This window comes from Bombyx mandarina, chromosome 07, assembly GCF_030267445.1.
Source record: "Bombyx mandarina strain Sakado chromosome 07, ASM3026744v2".
In the NCBI taxonomy this organism is placed as follows: Eukaryota; Metazoa; Arthropoda; class Insecta; order Lepidoptera; family Bombycidae; genus Bombyx; species Bombyx mandarina.
This window is the reverse complement of record NC_143214.1, coordinates 345,273-365,173: the sequence shown is the minus strand read 5'-3', so window position 1 is coordinate 365,173 and position 19,901 is coordinate 345,273. Positions and strand designations below refer to the sequence as shown.

Genomic DNA, 19,901 nt, shown 5'->3' with positions numbered 1-19,901 from the left:
CTACTACTACTACTACTAATACTACTACTAGGAAAATGGTTCATCATTTGAAAAGGAACGCACCACGACGTCTCTTCTAGAAGTAATTCTGTCACGTTTTATTAAGCTGAGCAAATGCGCTCTCTAAGTACTTCTTCAGAGCTATAGGATTTACTTTTTCTAATGTGATCCCAGGTCTAAAGTAGACTTTTATTGGACCCTCGTGGTTTTTTTTATTGCCCTTGTAAGCAGACAAGCATATGGCCCATCTGATGTTGAGCAGTTACCGTCGCCCATGGATTTCAGCAATGCTAGGGGCAGAGTTAAGCCGCAGGCTACCGCTGGTGGGCAGCGCCCAGGCTGTTTCCCCGACGTTGTTGGTGTCGGTGTTGTTAATCACGAACAATGGCAACCACATACATCGGATGCTCTACTTTATGCTCGTAACAATATGCTCTATATGGTCCGCTGGAGTCATGGTCCAGACGGCTGGCTGATCCTTCGGCTGGTCGTAGGACCGTCGAGGCGATTCGCCCGGTCCTTGTGGGTTGGGTGAATCGTGACAGAGGACGCCTCACTCTCCGGCTCACGCAGGTGCTCACTGGGCATGGTTGCTTCGGTGAGTTCCTGCACCGGATCAGAGCCGAGCCGACGGCAGAGTGCCACCATTGTGATTGCGACTTGGACACGGCAGAGCATACGCTCGTCGCCTGCCCCGCATGGGAGGGGTGGCGCCGTGTCCTCGTCGCAAAAGTAGGAAACGACTTGTCGTTGCCGAGTGTTGTGGCATCGATGCTCGGCGACGACGAGTCGTGGAAGGCGATGCTCGACTTCTGCGAGTGCACCATCTCGCAGAAGGAGGCGGCGGGGCGCGTGAGAGACGCACAATCCCGCCGCCGTCGAGCGGGGGCCAGGGAGGCGGATATCGTCCAAGCCCTGGCCCTCTAAGTGTTTCGGGTCCCCCCTCACATGTCGGTCTGAGGACCGGCGAGGGGGGCCTAAGAAGACGACGTGCAAGCTGCTCTGCACGCGTTTTACGCAAGAGCATCCGGGTGATGGAAGGCCGGCTATCCTCGACCCACGCTGGTTCTGGTCCAGCGGGGTATTCCGTAGGATAGCTCACTCTAACCGGCGCCATCTAGGCGGGCTTCGGATAGCCTGCCGACCGAGAGGACTGGTGGTCGTGGCGCCGACGACCGCCGGTCCGGCGTCCCGAGGGGGAGGGTGATGGGAGAGATGTGCTCCGCACTAAACGCTTCACTTTCCCCCCTTTGCCTCTTCATGAGTTCTGTCTCATGCGAGGTTTGGACGTTGGTTGTTGAGCGACAGAAGGTTTTAGTCAGTTCGACTCTGACATGCTCCGCCCTCTATCCCCAGTGGAGGGCGGAAGTCCGGCGATTTCCTCCTGACAAAAAAGAAAAAAAAATTGGTCCAGATAAACAAGAAATAAAACAACAACATTCCACAAGATTCGTTCATTTCAATCAAAAATACGTTAATTCTATAATTAAAATTACTTTTACAGCTTAACCTCGGGTTGACTGCGTCCGACACGGTCAGTCTGTAAAAGTCATTTTAATTATCTCCATAACACGTGAAATCAGAACATAATACTTTATTTCTCTGTTTGATTCCTCATCTGTAAGAAAATAACTTGAAGATCACGATTTCTTTTCTCATATTCCAACTTCTCTTGGTCGCTGAACACGAATGATTCGCTGGTCGCGTTGGGATAGATGACGTATGGCTGTTGTCCGGACATAAACCACGCTCCGTGCTCTATCTTGATCGGAGCCCTAGAGATTACCGCTGAGGTTGAGTAAGCTGGAAGACCTTCGATCTTCTTCGCACCGTCCGAAGCGACAACATACGGTTGATTGTTCGCTCCGATGTAGTACAAGTTGTCATCCCAGTCCAGCGCTATTTGCTCAGCATGCTCAGCCTCGTTGACCTTGATCTTCTTGGTCCCTTCCTCGATGACCTTGTAGATGACGTGGTCTTCCGTCAGAATGTACAGGTCGTCGGTGCGGTTCTCTTTTACGATCCCGATGATGCTGTCACTCAGATTGCCGTATTTCTCAAGCTTCTCTGTTTCACTGTCGTAAACGTAGATACCGTCTTTATGGGCCAAATAGGCGTGCGACTTCGAAGGCCAAACAGAGACGGCCCTGCCGCCTTCTAATATTTTCTTCACTTTGCCGTTCTTGTGGGCATATATACCCTTGTACTCTTTCTTGTCAACCGTAGTTACGTAACGCACAATGAATATTGTGGTGTTAGAATCAAGGTTTCCGATGGAGTTGTCGGGGACCGAGCTGCTATTATTTCCGCTGGTGTCATGCAGTGGATTGGTAATGTAATGTTTGCTGGAATCAGTTTCGTAATCCTTTTGCGGCAAAGAGTGAGAATCACCTGTCTTCAGGCAGACTAGTAAGCTTGCCAGGCAAACTAACAGCACCCTCATCTTGGAATCTATAATGTCAATAAAAAGAGTCTTTAGTACTACAGAGGGGAAGGTGAGCGTCACGTCAGTCAGACATCATGCGGGGACCGGAGCGTCCCCCTGGTCCCTGTGCACCACTCAGTGACAGCTAATCGAAAATATTATTTGACTGAATCTCTGAACTTGACACGAACTGGAGTCCTACCCAATTGTTCGCGGACGTTAATGTTAAAATTTCATTTAAAACCTCTGTCAAGGCAGTTTTTCCGCTGTAGTCATGGGCTCACTTTTCGCGTATTCTTTGCATCCATCTCAAGCATTGACGAACATCTAAATACAGTGAGAATAAGAACAGTGACGTACCGTTTCGAGCAACAGAGCACGACTGACACTTCTGTATTTGTCCGATCTGTATTTAAGAACCATAAAAGATGTTTAGAAAAACAAGAGATACCCTTGAGGTCAAGTACATGTATCATTCACGAGACGTGCGTCTCGCCCACTTTGATTTTAATAAAGTACCTAGATAACAGGCCTAGTATGGGCCGAGAGATTCCATTTATCATGATACAAAGTAACCTAACTGTTAATGTATGTTAATCCAAGTCATAAGCTATTTTTGTGTTCAATTTCATCCATTCATTAAATCATCTCAGGGGTCCAGTTGCTGAAGGGTGGCCAGCCGCGACCTCTAACATCTCATCTGTACCTACATATACTTATACTATTTACTCGTCCTCAGTGACTCACTGATTGATTCCTCAACTTAGAGCCCCAGCCACTGAGTCATATGCTTGAAATGTTTGTTTGAGACGCTTTTGTCATCTCTTCCTTGCCAGTTGCGAGCAGGGTTCGTCTCCACTACAAATATGAAGCCGCTGTCTAGAGCTCTACAGCCCGGTAAAAGGCATCAGTGTAATAGTTCCCTTAGCTTGAATGGAGTCCGGTATACCCCAGCGCCATGACATAATATATATTTGAAGCTAAAGTCACCCTGGCCCAATCCCTTATGCTTCCTCTCCTTGACTATGCGAATGTCTGTTTCCTCGACGCCGCGGAGGAGCTATGGGACAAACTGGAAAGATTACAAAATCTATGCATACGGTTTATTTTTGGATTACGCAAATATGATCATGTCTCGCAGTACAGATCACAACTTAACTGGACGTCGATCCGACGTCGATGGATCCGACGTCGCCGTAATGTACATGTTTTATGCATGCTGTTCAACATCCTCAATAACCCAGCTGTTCCCCAGTACCTCCGTGAGCGCTTCGAGTACCAGATTCCCCATGGTGTACCCTGTCGTACTAGTAGATCCCTTCTCCTTAATTTTCCCTCTCACTCCTCCAGCCGCTACGGCGGTTCGTTCACTGTGCACTCTGTGCGTCTGTGGAACTCAGTTCCGCACTCAACTTTTTTTTTTTATATTATTGAAAGATTACTGATTATGAAGCCTTGAAGATTATAAAGCCCGAAGGCCTTTCCAGTTTCACCAGGACAAGTGGGCGAGCAAATGCTCAGCCAGGAGGGGTGGGATTTGCTAACAGCTGCTCGAGCGCCTCCGAAGGAGACCTAACAGCTCAAGAGCAATTGCTTCGCGAATGAATCTACTACCGGATCGGAATCGCGACCTCCTGAGAAGATCCGGCGAGAAACTCAGCAAGCTAATGTATGGGTCTTTGTCGAGTTCGACGAGTACGGTTACCGGGGTCCCTAAGCCTGCTCCTGGTGTTAGAGCTGAAGGCTTCTAATGCAAAGGTTATTGGATCTGATGGATCCGTCAGGACGTGTCTAGGACGTCGACGGTGACTGGCTCCTGCATGATCAGGATTCGGGGAGTAATCAGCGGCGGCAACGATAAGGCGATTATCATGACGCATAGCCTTATCGAAGTACCGTTCCGACGCTGACTTAATGTATTTCCGGATTGATTCGAGGCCCAGGTCGTCGTGTAGGTTGACGTTCCTCACGAACCATGGAGCCCCGACGACTAACCTGCAAAAGCGGGATTGTAGGGGTTGGAGGGTGTCTATGTGTGTGCGGGCCGCGTGAGCGAACACCACACTCGCGTAAGTCATGACAGGGCTCCGCACTCAATCCGTGCAAGCCCCTCACTTGAAGTATTCAGGAAGGCATTAAAGGAACTCTATCTATCGATTTATACTTATATGTATTTATTTTATGTATTTCATTATATATGTACGTGTATGTATATGTTTATATTATTTATGTGTATAATTGTGTATGTATATAGTCTGATATATTATATATTAATGTTTCTATTTATTATTGTTACTATTATTGTTATTGTGTACTGTATCAATAAGTAAATTGATTGGATTGTACTTTTCTACCTACCTATGTAAAGCTCACCCTCTTTAAAAACGGTTAGCTGGTAGATAACTAAATTTTTGAGTTAAGCTCGCCATTTTATAACTTTTCACAATTATAATACTTTATTAACTGTGTGTACAATAAAGAATAATATATCCGTCCACAAACAAGATATCAAAATAGCCGCGGCCGGCACCCCGGACTCCCTCTGACACTGAGTTACACAAGGCGGGCTGTGTCCTTGTCGGGCTCCGACATTAATTCATTAAATCAATCATTTGGAATTCGGTCTAGTGTGTCTTATCGTCATTATGACACTCTGACCTTAGTCGAATGTAACCGAATCAATGTCTGATTCTAAAACTGTTTGACTTGTTCATGTACTACTTACTGATTTGTTCACACTCCTTAAAGTAAGCGAGCGACATCTGTGAATACTGTTTTGTAACAAATAAAAAATATATAAAAAATTTATTTAATAAAAAAATTTAAAAAAACCATATATTAATATTATAATAGTTAATTATAATAATACTTGGATTTTGTTAATAACGTAAACCGTGGATACGCAATTATAATTTTAATATACCATAAACCGGAATCAATGGAACAAAATGTCAACAGTAACTTAACAATTGTTCGTTCTACATTATGTTCCGTGTGTTTCGTGGAGACTCGTCTAACAGTTGTAGGGGATGATCCTGTCATTTCCATCCTAGTACTGTATCTTCCGCTCTAGGAAAAAAAATCATCATTTGAAAAGTGGCGCACCACGAGGATCTCTTCTAGAAGTGATTCTGTCATGTTCTATCAAGCTGAGCAAATGCGCTCTCTACGTATTTCTTCAAAACGCCAAGGGACTCTTACGGCCTGGCCATGGGGATCGGCGGTGCGAACAGCGAAGCGGTGGACGAGGCGACCATTCGCGCAGCACCGTTTGCAGGCCACGGGTACTCACGTTCGCCGCCGCGACTAGTAAGGAAGTCCGACAGCGAAATGTCTATATCGAAATTATCTCGATATTGCTTACAAATTAATAGTTTTTTGGTTCAGGACCTATTATTTGGAAAATATTGTGAAGTACATGATTTGAATAAGAATCGGAGTGTACCTATAGATGGAGAATTCCACAAGAAGTACGAGAAATACTTTGGGTGGCTAGACTTCCAAATAGCTGGTCTGGCTAGTATTTCAGCTATTTTTTTTTTATTGCGACGAGCTCACAGCCCACCTTGTGTTAAGTGGTTACTGGAGCCTATAGACATCCACAACGTAAATGCGCCACCCACCTTGAGATATAAGTTCTAAGGTCTCAAGTATAGTTATAATGGCTGCCTCACCCTTCAAACCGAAACGCATTACTACTTCACGGCAGAAATAGGCAGGGTGGTAGTACCCACCCGTGTGGACTCACAAGAGGTCCTACCACCAGTAATTACGCAAATTATAATTTTGAGGATTTCATTTTTATTACACGATGTTATTCCTTCACCGTGGAAATCAATCGTGAACATTTGTTGAGTACCTATTTCATTACAAAAATTGGTACCCGCCTGATATTCGAACACCGGTGCATCGCTCAACACGATTGCACCGGACGTCCGTTAGGCCACGACGACTTTAAAAATATAAAATAAAAAATAAACAAAAAATATAAAAATTTCGGTTTTAATTTTTCGCGGCGAAAACAACTAAACTCATTTAATCACTGTACTATTCGCCGCGACTACCGCTCGACTCCGTGGCTCGCGCCGTCCGTATTCATGCATTTGTTTTGCTCGCCCGCCGCATCGCGCGATTCGCTCGGTACATTTCGCCGGTCGCTTCACCGGTCGCTCGTGCGCGTGGCTTGTTAGGTACATTTCTATGCTCTTATTTTAGTCGCTAGACGCTTCGCCGTTCGCACCGCGCGAATATTCGTATCGGCGAATGTCCCGTGGCCAGGCTGTTAGGTTGGAGCCTCGCGGTAAGATGAGTGTTTTTAAAAAGTTCCGGAGCAGACCCCCGGGCACGCATCAATGGTGGAGTCCACCACGAACGATCCATTCGTGGAATTCTTCCGCCTAATGTACTCATCAATACCGGCAGAATTTTCAGTATTTAAGGCCCATCACGCCATGAATTACCCTGCGGGCTGTCACGCCCTTCGCTCTCGCGTCATTCACTTCACCCGTCTGTATGTCACACGCGCTCTCTTCCTTGTCCTTGTCATCCAACTCGGACATGGTGATCCGTTGTCCAAAATGGAAAGAGGCGCGCCACGCAGTCTCGAGCTCCCGCGGCCACCAAAATTAGTAATCGCGCGAACGCGTCGTGCCCCGTGCCCCCACTATGTCGCTCCCTCTCCCCGTGGTACACCGTTGCCGCGTCTGGTGGTATCTACAAAAAATCAGCCCCCTTCCCCGGTAATCCTTCAAGAGAAGGCAGCTTGGGACCGAGTATCGCTGACCTTTAAGGCCAAAAAATAAACATTACCAGCGCCCGTAGTCTCGCGAACAGTATCCTAAATCAAGGTGACGGTCAAATTGACCATATTTTAATTGACCGTAGACACTACTCAAACCTCCTGGACTTTAGGAGCCACAAAAGTGCCAACATAGATTCGGACCACTATTGCCGCGGTCATAGGCGAGGACCTCTCGCTGCCGCGCGTCGTGGCTACGATGCTCGGCAGCGACGAGTCCTGGAAGGCGATGCTCGACTTCTGCGAGTCCACCATCTCGCAGAAGGAGGCGGCGAAACGAGAGAAGGATAGCTCTTCCCTTTCCGCACCGATTAGTCGCCGTCGAGCCGGGGGCCAGAGACGGGAATACGCCCGTACGTCCCGGCCAACGGAAGGCCGGGAAAAGAAGGAATTTAAACCAAGAACCTCAGCCTGTAGAAATAAAGACGGTCAACTGGTTAATCACAGAACAGAAGTCATTAAAAGGTGGGCACAACACTTCCAAGAGCTACTAAACAAACCTTCATCAGTTGCTACTCATATCGATGAAGTCGAAGCTCCACTTAACCATCAATAGCAAGAAGTGTCCCAACCGTCTCTGGAAGACACCAGAGCTTCCAGCCAAAAACTCAAAAACAATAAAGCTCCAGGGAACGACAGCATTCAGGGTGAACTGCTGAAATACGCTGGGTCCCAGTTTGAAGAGGAATTCCATAAACTAGTACTGCAGATATGGAATTCTGAAGTTATTCCTGAGGAATGGAACACAGCGGTTATTAAATTTATCCTCTCCACAAAAAGGGCGATGTTCTCGACTGTCAGAACTATCGAGGTATTTCACTCCTCAATACAGCGAATAAGATATTTGCGAACGTTCTCTTTGGCAAGTTAAAACCTTTCGTGGAGCCTAGACTAGGAGAATATCAGTGTGGTTTTCGACCTAGCAGATCAACCATCGACCAAATCTTCTCCCTACGAGAGATACCTTACCTACACGTATCACTTTTTTATTGATTTTAAAGCTGCTTACGACAACATACGCCGTGATTTCCTATACCAGGCTATCTATAAGATTGGCGTACCACCGAAGCTTATATCTTTAACAAGGATGACACTGGTTGCGTCGCAAAGCATTGTTAAGATTCAAACAGACCTATCGGATCTTTTTAGAACCCATGATGGACTAAGGCAGGGTGATGCCCTCTCCTGCCTTCTTTTCAATGTTGCAGTCGATAAGTGTATCCGAGACTCAGCAATATAGACGACGGGTAATATAGGTATATATTACAAATCTGCTCAAGTACTGCGATATGCGGATGGTATTGATGTCATTGGCAGATCATCTCTCGCAGTAGAGAGTGCTTACCTTGCTCTCGAAGCCTCGTCTCTCGAAGCCGGTCTCCAAGTAAACGCAGACAAAACTAAATTCCTGAGGGTGTCGAGGGACATACGTGAGGACACAGCGCATAAAATTGTTGGCCAGAATACTTTTGGATCTGTGAATGAATTTGTATATCTTGGTTCTCTGATAATGAATAATAATGACATATCAGCAGAAATAGTTAAGAGAATACTGTCGGCGAATAAATGCTACTTCGGCCTGCTTAACTATTTCTGTTCCAAAATTCTGTCACGAAATATCAAAATTCTTCTATATAAAACCCTACTGAGACCCATTCTTATTGGGGCTCAGAGACATGGGTACTCTGCAAAAAGAATAAGAACCGTCTACTTGTGTTCGAGCGTAAAATCCTAAGACGGATATTCGGTGCTGTGTAGGAAAACAAGATATGAAGGACGCGCTATAACCACGAGTTGTATGATATTTACAGAGATCCTAATATCATAACAACTATAAAAGTTGGACGGCTACGGTGGGCAGGACATGTGGTTCAAATGGAGAATACCAGAATGTCAAGACAACTGCTCTATGGCAAACCAGAGGGCCGCAGGAGTCGTGGCAGACCCAAACTCCCGATATATTTTTTTTTTTAGCTGTTGGAGCTCCGTGGTTCCTGAGGAACATCGACCTACATGACGACCTGGGCCTTAAATCGATCCGCACAATTAAGTCAGTGTCGGAACGGTATTTCAATAAGGCTACGTCATTATAATCGCCTTATCGTTGCGGCAGCTGACTACTCTCCGAATTCCGATCACGCAGGAGTCAGTCACCGTCGTCGCCCTAGACACGACCTTACGGATCCATCAGATCCAATAACTCTTGCATTAGACGCCTTCAACATTCAAATTAGAAGCAGGTTTAGGGACCCCGGTCAGCGTACTCGTCAAAAACTCGGCAAAGAGTTCGACGTGCAACCTAATCCGTGCATCAGCCCGCCGCCGCGCCGAGTTTCTTGCTGGATCTTCTCAGCAGGTCGCGATTCCGATCCGGTAGTAGATTCATTCGCAAAGCAGCTGCCTTTGAATTAAAACAACAGTCATCGCTAAGGTACTGGATGGTATAATTGATATTCAGTTACGAAGACACGTAAAGCTCCATGATGCCCAGTTCGGCTTTCGACCTGGACTCTCTACTGAAACGGCTATACTGGATCTCAAGCATACCCTCCAGTACTACACAGACAGATACACTCCTGTATACGCCTGTTATTTAGACTTATCTAGCGTTTGATCTGGTGGCGTATTGGCATAAGTTGTCGAATGATACAGACTTGCCTCATGAGTTTGTTTCTCTCTTGAAATACTGGTATGGTAATCAGAGCAACTTTGTGAAGTGGTCGGGGTCGCAGTCGGATATGTATAGGCTGGATTGTGGGGTAAGACAGGGCGGCTTGTCATCGCCAAGCCTTTTTAACTTATACATTGACCTCCTGATTCGTGGGCTCAGCAATTCCAATGTCGGCTGTTCCATTGATGGTGTGTTTGTTAATAATATCAGTTATGCAGACGATATGGTCAGAAAGCTGATTAGGATATGCGAGCGTTATGCGGAGGAACATGGGCTCAGATATAATGCCGTTAAAAGCGAACTGGTGGTATTTAAATCAAGCAGAAAAACCTACGAAACTGTCCCATCAGTCATACTCAACGGCAGTGTACTTAAACAAGTATCGCAATTCAAGTATCTGGGTCACTGGGTCACTGAGACGCTTGCAGACGATGTAGACATGGACAAGGAGCGCAGGGCGTTGTCAATCAGGGGTAATATGCTGGCCCGTAGGTTCACGCGGTATACTGCAGAGGTGAAAGCTACTTTTTTCAGAGCATACTGCCAGTCTTTCTACACGTGCAGCCTATGGATTAAGTATACCAAGAAATCCTACAGCACCCTGCGTGGCCAGTATAATAACGCTTTCAGAGCACTGATGTGGCTGCCGCGTCACTGCGGTGCGTCGGGGATGTTTGCGGATGCGCGAATAGATAGCTTCGCAGCAATCATTCGTAAACGAATTGCTTCCCTGATTCGCCGCGTGCTGCTTAGTCGCAACCACTACCTACGGCTGATCGCCTCACGAATGGATCTGGACTGCCCAATAATGTAACACTGGACACGTGTGTATGTTGAGCACTCTGGATCCACACCAGCCTTTAGGTTAAGATAGTTTTGATGTTAATTTTGAGTTTTTGTTTTATTATTATTATTATTTGATTTTTTGTTTTTATTATTATTATTATTGCTTTTGTTTTAGTCTGAGATTGTAGTTGTAAGCTTGAAGGTAGACATTATCTTGTTGAACACCAAGTAAAACGATGTCACTTTTTGATTCCTGATTTAATCAACAATATGTTATCTTAACAAATTCACTTTAACACTTGTCCAACTTTAACCAGTACGTACAACAGTCACTGAATCACACAACGTAACACGGATATAGTAAGTGCACCGGACAAGCGCAGTCCAACGAATGTTCATTTCATTTTTTTTTTTTTTTTTTTCCTACCTAAGCTGAGAGCCTTGAGAGGCTATGTCAGCGTAACCCTAACTTTTGTAGGTGAGCTCACGGGGCTCAAACCTGATGACGTTGCTAACACGAACCCTAGCAAGAGTCGTGCTTCGCAGAATCTACCACCGGATCGGAAACGCGACCCACTGAGAAGATCCGGCGAGAAACTCAGTGGGCTGTGTCTGAGAGTTAATTTACTCGTCGAGCCCTTCGTCGCAAGCGACGGGTTCGACGAGAACGGTGACCGGTGCTTGAATTACGTAAAAGCACCGTTAGTGGATCGGGCGGATCCGAGATGACGTGGTTCATTTCAAGGCACGTTCCGCGTTTTTATACTAGCCGGCGCAGCTGGCTTATGAGTCACTTCTGTTGCAGCTGTTGTTTACGAGTGGAACGACACGGCCGGCGCACCTTGCTTGTGTGAGTCACTCCTATTGCACGTGCTATATAACATAAATATCGTTAACGCCGTCATAGTTATTATTTTTATTTAATTCTAGTATAAATGAAATGAAAAAAATAAAAAAAATAAAAAATGGGTCTCCTTTAAAGGCGCTGGGGCAGCTCTTAGCAAATCCCACCCCTCCTGGCTGAGCCTTTGCTCGCCTACCTGTCCTGGTGAAACAGGAAAGACCTCCCCTCATATATAAAATAAGTAAAAAATATACCTGCAAAAGTAATTATGGAATATCATGTCGCCTATTCAATAAGATTATTACTTTTTGAAACAATTGTTCGTTGTACATTATATTTCGAGTATTGAGGTAAATAAGAAATAAAACAACAACATTCCACAACAATCATTCATTCTAATCAAAACACGCTATTTCTATAATTCAAATCACTTTTACAGGTTAAACTCGTGTTTGTGATTGTTATTATTAAATTCCCAATTCTTCGAATCCTTTACAGTTTTCGTGCATGTCTGACACGGTTAGTCTGTAAAAGTCATTTTAATTATCTCTACAACACGCAAAATCCGAAGATAATACGTTATTCCGCTGGTTGGTTATCCAACTGTGAGAAAATAACATCGAGATCACGAATTCTTTTCTCATATTCCAACTTCTCTTGGTCGTTGAATACGTATGGTTCACTGGTCGCGTTGGAATAGATAACGTAGGGCTGTTTTTCGCACATAAACCACGCTCCGTGCTCTATCGTGATCGGAGGCCTAGAGATAAACGCTGAGGTTGGATTAGCTGGAAGACCTTCGATCTTCTTCGCACCGTCCGAAGCGACAACATACGGTTGATTGTTCGCTTCGATGTAGTACAAGTTGTCATCCCAGTCCAGCGCTATTTTCTCAGCATGCTCAGCCTCGTTGACCTTGATCTTCTTGGTGCCTTCCTCCGTGACCTTGTAGACGACGTGGTCTTCCGTCAGAATGTACAGGTCGTTGGTGCGGTTCTCTTTCGCGATCCCAATGATGCTGTCACTCAGATTACCGTATTTCTCAAGCTTCTCTGTTTCTGTGTCGTAAACGAAGATACCGTCCTTATTGCTCATATAGGTGCGAGAGTTCGGAGACCAATCCGAGATCGCCATGCCGTCTTTTAAAATTTTTTTCACTTTGCCGTTCTTGTGGGCATCGCGATACCCTTGTACTCTTTCTTGTCACCCGTAGTTATGTAACGTAGGATGAATGTTGTGGTGTTAGAATCAAGGTTTCCGCTGGAGTTTTCGGGGACCGAGCTGCTATTGTTTTCGCTGGTGTCATTAAGTGGATCGGTAATGTCATGTTTGCTGGAGTCGGTGTCGTAATCCTTTTGCGGCAATGAGTGAGAATCAGCCGTCTTCAGGCAGACCAGTAAGCTTGCCAGGCAAACTAACAGCACCCTCATCTTGGAATCTATAATGTCAATAAAAGGAGCCTTTAGTACTATAGAGGGGAAGGTGAGCGTCACGTCAATCAGACATCACGCGGGGACCGGAGCGTCCCCCCGGCCCCCGCGTGCGCTCGTTACCCGGGTGACACTTTGGAGAAGATCTCGAGTGTGCGCCACTCAGTGTCAACTAATCAACATTGTTGTTTGGCTGAATCTCTGAACTTGGCACGAACGGGAATCCTATTAAGTTTTTCACGGATGTTAATGTGAAAATTTAATTTAAAACCCTCTACTATAATGCCGTTGGTAGTTATGACTTCGACCTCATGTCTCAAGGCAGCTTTCCCGCTGTGGCCATGGGCTCAGATTTCGCTTATTATTTCTGTCCATCTCAAGCATTGATGAACATCTAAATACAGTAAGAATAAGAACAATCACTTACCGTTTCGAGCAACAGAGCACGACTGAGACTTCTGTATTTGTCCGATCTGTATTTATGAAACATAAAAGATGTTTAGAAAAAACAGCAGATACCCTTGAGGTCAAGTACATTTTTTTTTAATTTTTTTTTTATTGCTTAGATGTGTGGACGAGCTCACAGCCCACCTGGTGTTAAGTGGTTACTGGAGCCCATAGACATCTACAACGTAAATGCGCCACACACCTTGAGATATAGTTCTAAGGTCTCAGTATAGTCACAACGGCTGCCCCACCCTTCAAACCGAAACGCATTACTGCTTCACGGCAGAAATAGGCGGGGTGGTGGTACCTACCCGTGCGGACTCACAAGAGGTCCTACCACCAGTAATTACGCAAATTATAATTTTGCGGGTTTGATTTTTATTGCACGATGTTATTCCTTCACCGTGGAAGTCAATCGTGAACATTTGTTGAGTACGTATTTCATTAGAAAAATTGGTACCCGCCTGCGGAATTCGAACACCGGTGCATTGCTTCAACACGAATGCACCGGACGTCTTATCCGTTAGGCCACGACGACTACTATCATTCACGAGACGTGCGCCGCGTCTTCGTCCGCGTGCAATTCAACAAAGTACCTGGATAATAGTCCCAGTATTGGCCGAGTGACTCCATTTATCATGATACAAAGTAACCTAGTATTATAATAATATGTATGTGTTAATCAAAGTCATTGAGTATATTTGTGTTCAATTTTATCCGTTCATTAAATTCGTTCAGACATTTTTACTTGATTGATATTTGCGAATGATCGTGTGCACTATTGTTAAAAAAACTATCTCAGTGAATTTATTGATTACATACAAGCGGCTACATACATGGACACCTTACAGCCTATGTTTGCTTGAACGCGACGATAATTATGTTGTTAAGGTACTGGCCAAAAATGTACTAGATAGCGCCCTTAAACAGCTTAATGATTTCGATAAAGGACAATGCCCATTTTCTATGGACGTTTGGGTCCTTAAAAAAGTTGTCGTGTGATGATGGTTTTAACTTAATTTGATAGACAAAAAAATATCGTTTCATATTCAGAAAACGATTTTTATATTCTCACACAGGTTTAAGAGAAATCTGTTTTTTTCTGCAGCTAAAATTAAGTTGTTAATTGTTTTCTTCGAAATCAATAATCGCTCTCATCATTATTTACAGTATTAAATAAGTTAATTGTGGTTAATGTTGCTAGAAATAAGCGCTTATGTACATTTTATTATTATTATATCCTCATAATAATAATAAAATGAAATGAAAATCCGGAAGCCGGCAACAATATTGTTGTTGTTGTTGTTTTTAAATTCGCCAATAATTAGGCAAAGAGCGTAGCCTATACAGCCTAGTCTGTCGTAGTTATATTTTTTTAATGTCATAAAAAAGCCGGTATATCTCTTTTTATTGCTTTTTGGAAGTTTTGACGTCAACTCGATGAATAAGGCATTGAGTGAGCGCGAATTTCCGCAGACCTTTTATCTTGAAAAAAAAAAAAAACAGTCACTGCTATGTTAGCCACAGTTTTATTCCAATGGATTCCTCAATAATCGTGAACAACGATTATTGACGTTCAACACACAAAACAACACCTAATTTATATATTATACATCACAATAAACTATTAAAAAAACATTAAAATAAAACTTCAAGTGACGCTTCACTCGGGTTGCTGCCAAAACTCTCTGATCATATTATTATATAATAAGAACAGAGTAATGGTAGGCCATTGAGATTTTTACTAATGGAATCATTAATATCTAAAAATATTAAATAATTCATGGTTTTAAGTAATAGGTAATTATTATTACAATATATAAATATGAAATTGAACAAAAATAAACTAAAAAGTCTGAATTATTGCCATTAGCTATTTTTTTTAATTTGTTGTTCAAGTCACAGACAACTTTTTCGTGTGGCAGCTTATAGTTTTATTGCCCTTTTATTGCCCTTTGCCTATTGGCGAATTTAAAAACTATGGCGCTCAGTTTTGGGATGTTATCAAATAAGTAATTTATTTTTTTGTAAAACAATGCCAGGGTGAAAGAAATGTTGATACATAAACTAAACAACGTGAAAAAATAAGGCATAGTTTTTCAAGTACAAATAGTTTAAGAACATAAAGTTGGCCCACTTTTGGGCATTGTCCTTTGTAAAATGTTTACAAAAATAATATTTCTACAATACTATTAATAACTCACACTTGGAGTTGCGTAGTACTTTGTTATCAATCATCAATAAAATCAATTACTATAACGAATTGAATCTACAATTACCATTATGGTTAGCTTAATGCCAGGTATATTAATTACGTTCTCCTTCCCTGGTATGAGGGACAGTTTTAGTTACTACGGCAGTGAAATATCAAATTACTAACGTGAAGATAAAGTACTTTTAATTTTTTAAGTTTACCATCTATTAAATAAAAACCGCTAATACAATTCGAACACATAGATGCAGCCGTTTCTCTCGTTAAGGGATTATGTTTTGGAATTGCCCATCGAGTTTCGCGACATATCGGATCACACATCGGATGCTCTACTTTACGCTCATATGCTATAGAAGTTATAAATGGTTCAGGTAAACAAGAAATAAAACAACAACAACAACAACATTCCACAAGATTCATTCGGATTTCATTTCAAACAAAAACACGTTATTCCTATAATATAATTAGGACTGCTTTTACAGTTTAGTGTCGTGTTTGTCGTCGTCTGTAAAAGTCATTTTAATTATCTCTACAACTCGCGAAATCCGAAGATATTATGTTATTCCACTGGTTGGTTATCCACCTGTGAGAGAATAGTCTCAAAATCACGAACTGTTTTCTCATGTTCCAACTTCTCTTGGTCGTTGAATACGTATGGTTCGCTGGTCGCGTTGGGATAGATGATGTAAGGCTGTTTTAGGGACATAAGCCACGCTCCGTGCTCTATTTTGATCGGAGGCCTAGAGATAAACAGTATGGTTGAGTTAGCTGGAAGACCTTCGATCTTCTTCGCACCGTCCGAAGCGACAACATACGGGTGATCGTTCGCTCCGATGTAGTACAAGTTGTCATCCCAGTCCAGCGCTATTTTCTCGGCATGCTCAGCTTCGTTGATTTTGACTTTCTTGGTGCCTTCCTCCGTGACCTTGTAGACGACGTGGTCTTCCGTCAGAATGTACAGGTCGTCACTGCGTTTCTCTTTTGTGATCCCGATGACGTTGTCACTCAGATTGCCGTACTTCTCAAGCTTCTCTGTTTCTGTGTCGTAAACGTAGATACCGTCCTTATTACCCAAAAAAGTGCGCGACTTCGGAGACCAATCTGAGATGGCAATGCCGTCTTTTAAAATTTTCTTCACTTTGCCGTTTTTGTAGGCGTATATACTTTTATACACTTTATTGCCGCGCCTAGTTATGGTACGCGCAATGAACGTTGTGGCGTTAGAATCAAAGACTCCGCTGGAGTTGTCGGGGACCGAGCTGCTATTATTTCCGCTGGTGTCATTCAGTGGATTGGTAATGTCATGGTTGCTGGAGTCAGTATCGTAATCCTTTTGCGGCAATGAGTGAGAATCAGCCGTCTGCAGGCAGACCAGTAAGCCTGCCAGGCAAACTAACGGCACCCTCATCTTGGAATCTATAATGTCAATAAAAGGAGCCTTTAGTACTATAGAGGGGAAGATGAGCGTCACGTCAGTCAGACATCACGCGGGGACCGGAGCATCCCCCCTGCCCCCGCGTGCGCTCGTTACCCGGGCGACACTTTGGAGAAGATCTGTGGTGTGCGCCACTCGGTGTCAACTAATCAACAATGTTGTTTGACTGAATGTCTGAACTTGACACGATCCGGAGTCCTACTTAGTTATTCACGGACGTTTAAAACTCTCTACTGTAATCCTGTGTAAAGCGTGGACTATAATTTCTACTGGTCGCTTCAATTAAGCTATTCAGAGAGTAGGTTATTTTTTTTAATGTATTTATAACACATGCACGTACGACTAGAATTTTTGATTGACTTATTATTTAGTAATATAAATGACAAAATTATTATTTAATATAAATCATACTAAATATTATTAAATTATTAACGTTAAATATTTATTATTAATTATTTAATATTAAAAAAAAAAAGAAATTTAATAAAAATAAAGTATAACTTCATACGTGCGTACATAAGTACGCGCACACAAGAATTATCGCCCAGGTCCATAATGTTAAGATTTAATTTAAAACCCTCTACTTCACTGCGGTTGAGAGTTAAGAACAGTTCCTAGGTGAGCCTTTGCCCGCCACCTATCCTGGTGAAACTGGAAAGGCCTCCGGGCTACCAGTAAGCCTTCAAGCATCAAAAAAGTTAAGAACAGTGACTTACCGTTTCGAGCAACAGAGCACGACTGACACTTCTGTATTTGTCCGATCAGTATTTATGAAACATAAAAGATGTTTAGAAAAAACAGCAGATACCCTTGAGGTCAAGTAAATGTATCATTCACGAGACGTGCGCCCCGACTTGGCCCGCGTTATTTTTTAATTCTTCCGAATGAATGCAATTTCCGCAGAGAGCATTTATTACTTGTCGCATTCTCTTGTGTATAAACTGACAGTCGAACAAATCGACTGATAATTTAAAAAGCACGAACAACAGTTTTTTTTCCTACCTAAGCTGGTAGCCTTGAGAGGCTATTCCAGCGTAACCTTAACTAGTAGGTGAGCTTACGCGGCTCAAACCTGGCGACGTTGCTAACACGAACCTTTTTTTTATGGTTGAAGCATTACTGTTGGCCCGGAGGCCTTTCCAGTTTCACCAGGACAGGTGGGCGAGCAAAGGCTCAGCCAGGAAAGGTGGGATTTGCTAACAGCTGCCCGAGCGCCTCCAAAGGCCTAACAGCTCAAGAGCAGCTGCTTCGCGAATGAATCTAGATGACGTGTTTTGGGCAACGTCGAGTGCTTTCCATTCTTTTCGCAGGATCGGGAATGTAGTTACCGGCGGTCACGATGAGAGGGTTCTCGTGTCGTGCTGCTTTATCGAAGTGGCGCATCGACGCCGACTGCATATACTTACTGGTGGACTCTAAGTCCAGGTCGTCATGGAGGTCGACGTTCCTGACGAACTACGGAGCTCCGACGGCTATCCTGCAAAAACGAGATCGAATAACTTGGAATGATTTTAAGTGAGTGCGGGCCGCGTGAGCGAACACTACGCTTGCATAGGTCATGACGGGGCGTATGCAAGTTTTGTAGAGTGTCACCGTATTTCTAAATGACCGTTTACTTCGCCTGCATATCATCGGGTAGAGACGTCCTAGTATGAAGGCGGCACGGTCGCGTACCGTCTTTATATGAGAGCGGAATGTCATCCTTCTGTCGAGGGTGACGCCATCGTACATCGTGATTGGGCGAATGGCGGAGTCGGAGGTGTCGACGCACCTAATCGGGAGAGCACGAACAACAATCGTAATCATAATCGTAATTATTATAGTAGATAGGCCCAGTATAGGCCGTGATGCAAAGTACCCTAAGTGTTAATGTACCTAGGCGGCACTGAAAATTTCGGGAATTAACGAAGTGACACAACATTACTATTTAAAAATGTATTTATTGCTTTTCAAAGTATTCTCCGTGAAATTTGACACATTTTTCCATACGATGGAACCAATCATTGAAGCAACCATTCCATTCGGAAGTTGGGGTCTCCAAAATGGCCGTTTTGTAGGCGTCCACAGCTTCTTCAGGTGATGAAAATTTCTGTCCACGCAATTTATTCTTTATTTTAGGGAAAGTATAGAAATCATTAGGGCTTAGGTCGGGGCTGTACGGCGGATGGTCTAATAATTCTATGTTTTCTTGCTCTAAAAACTCTTTTGTTCTGTGTGCGGTGTGAGAACTCGCATTGTCGTGATGGAGGATGATGCGGCGGTTGCAGTTCTCTTTACGGAGTTTAGAAACGACCTGTGGCAAACAAATGCTAACATACCATTCTGCATTAACCGTTCTTTGTCCCTCAAGAGGAATAGTCGTAACATGCCGGTTTTGGAGACAAACGTGGCCACAATTTTTTTTGCAACACTCCGTGAACGAACAATTTTTGTTGGCTTTAACTCATTTTCGAACACCCAAACTCGTGACTGGTTTTTTGTTTCGGGTTCGTACGCGTATATCCAGGATTCGTCACCAATATAAAAATGTATAATAATAATAATTTCCTCAAATGCTGTATACAATGTTGTATACAGCATTTGAGGATCCTGCGTGGAATCTTTCGAGAGTTCTGACGCACCAAGTAACGCGAGCCGCTTTTTGCTCTTCACAGAGCGAATGCGGTATCCATCGGGAAAACAACTTTTTTACACCTAATTGTTCATGCAAGATTATTGGTATTTGACTCATGCCAATGTCTAAAGTTGCCTGAATTTCGCGGTATGTCACATGTCGATCTTCCTCAATCAGCTTACGCACAGCATCAACGTTTTCTTGGGTGACTGCAGTTTTTGGACGACCTTGACGGGGAT

At 43.7% G+C, this 19,901-nt stretch overlaps 2 protein-coding genes and 1 pseudogene across 3 annotated transcripts; all 3 read right to left on the bottom strand.

The window, feature by feature from the left end:
- Window positions 1–1,439: 1,439 nt before the first annotated feature.
- Window positions 1,440–2,458, bottom strand: LOC114250310 (uncharacterized). The gene has a single exon (XM_028184129.2). It carries the CDS (start codon window positions 2,441–2,443, stop codon window positions 1,595–1,597), a length of 849 nt encoding a protein of 282 aa, XP_028039930.2. The 5' UTR covers window positions 2,444–2,458; the 3' UTR covers window positions 1,440–1,594.
- A 9,441-nt stretch (window positions 2,459–11,899) lies between these two features.
- Window positions 11,900–13,510, bottom strand: LOC114250291 (uncharacterized; annotated as a pseudogene). Its single transcript, XR_016323294.1, has 2 exons — window positions 13,382–13,510; window positions 11,900–12,962 (listed from the first exon to the last, which is right to left on the bottom strand). The product of XR_016323294.1 is annotated as an uncharacterized LOC114250291 (transcript).
- Window positions 13,511–16,014: 2,504 nt separating this feature from the next.
- LOC114250753 (uncharacterized) lies at window positions 16,015–17,892 on the bottom strand. The gene is made up of 2 exons (XM_089728565.1): window positions 17,765–17,892; window positions 16,015–17,029 (listed from the first exon to the last, which is right to left on the bottom strand). Exon 2 carries the CDS (start codon window positions 17,019–17,021, stop codon window positions 16,173–16,175), a length of 849 nt encoding a protein of 282 aa, XP_089584691.1. The 5' UTR covers window positions 17,022–17,029; window positions 17,765–17,892; the 3' UTR covers window positions 16,015–16,172.
- Window positions 17,893–19,901: the final 2,009 nt, after the last annotated feature.

Bases quoted from the DNA above. Each gene is read 5' to 3' on its own strand.
- LOC114250753 (XM_089728565.1), bottom strand. From the start codon at position 17,021: ATGAGGGTGCCGTTAGTTTGCCTGGCAGGCTTACTGGTCTGCCTGCAG.
- LOC114250310 (XM_028184129.2), bottom strand. From the start codon at position 2,443: ATGAGGGTGCTGTTAGTTTGCCTGGCAAGCTTACTAGTCTGCCTGAAG.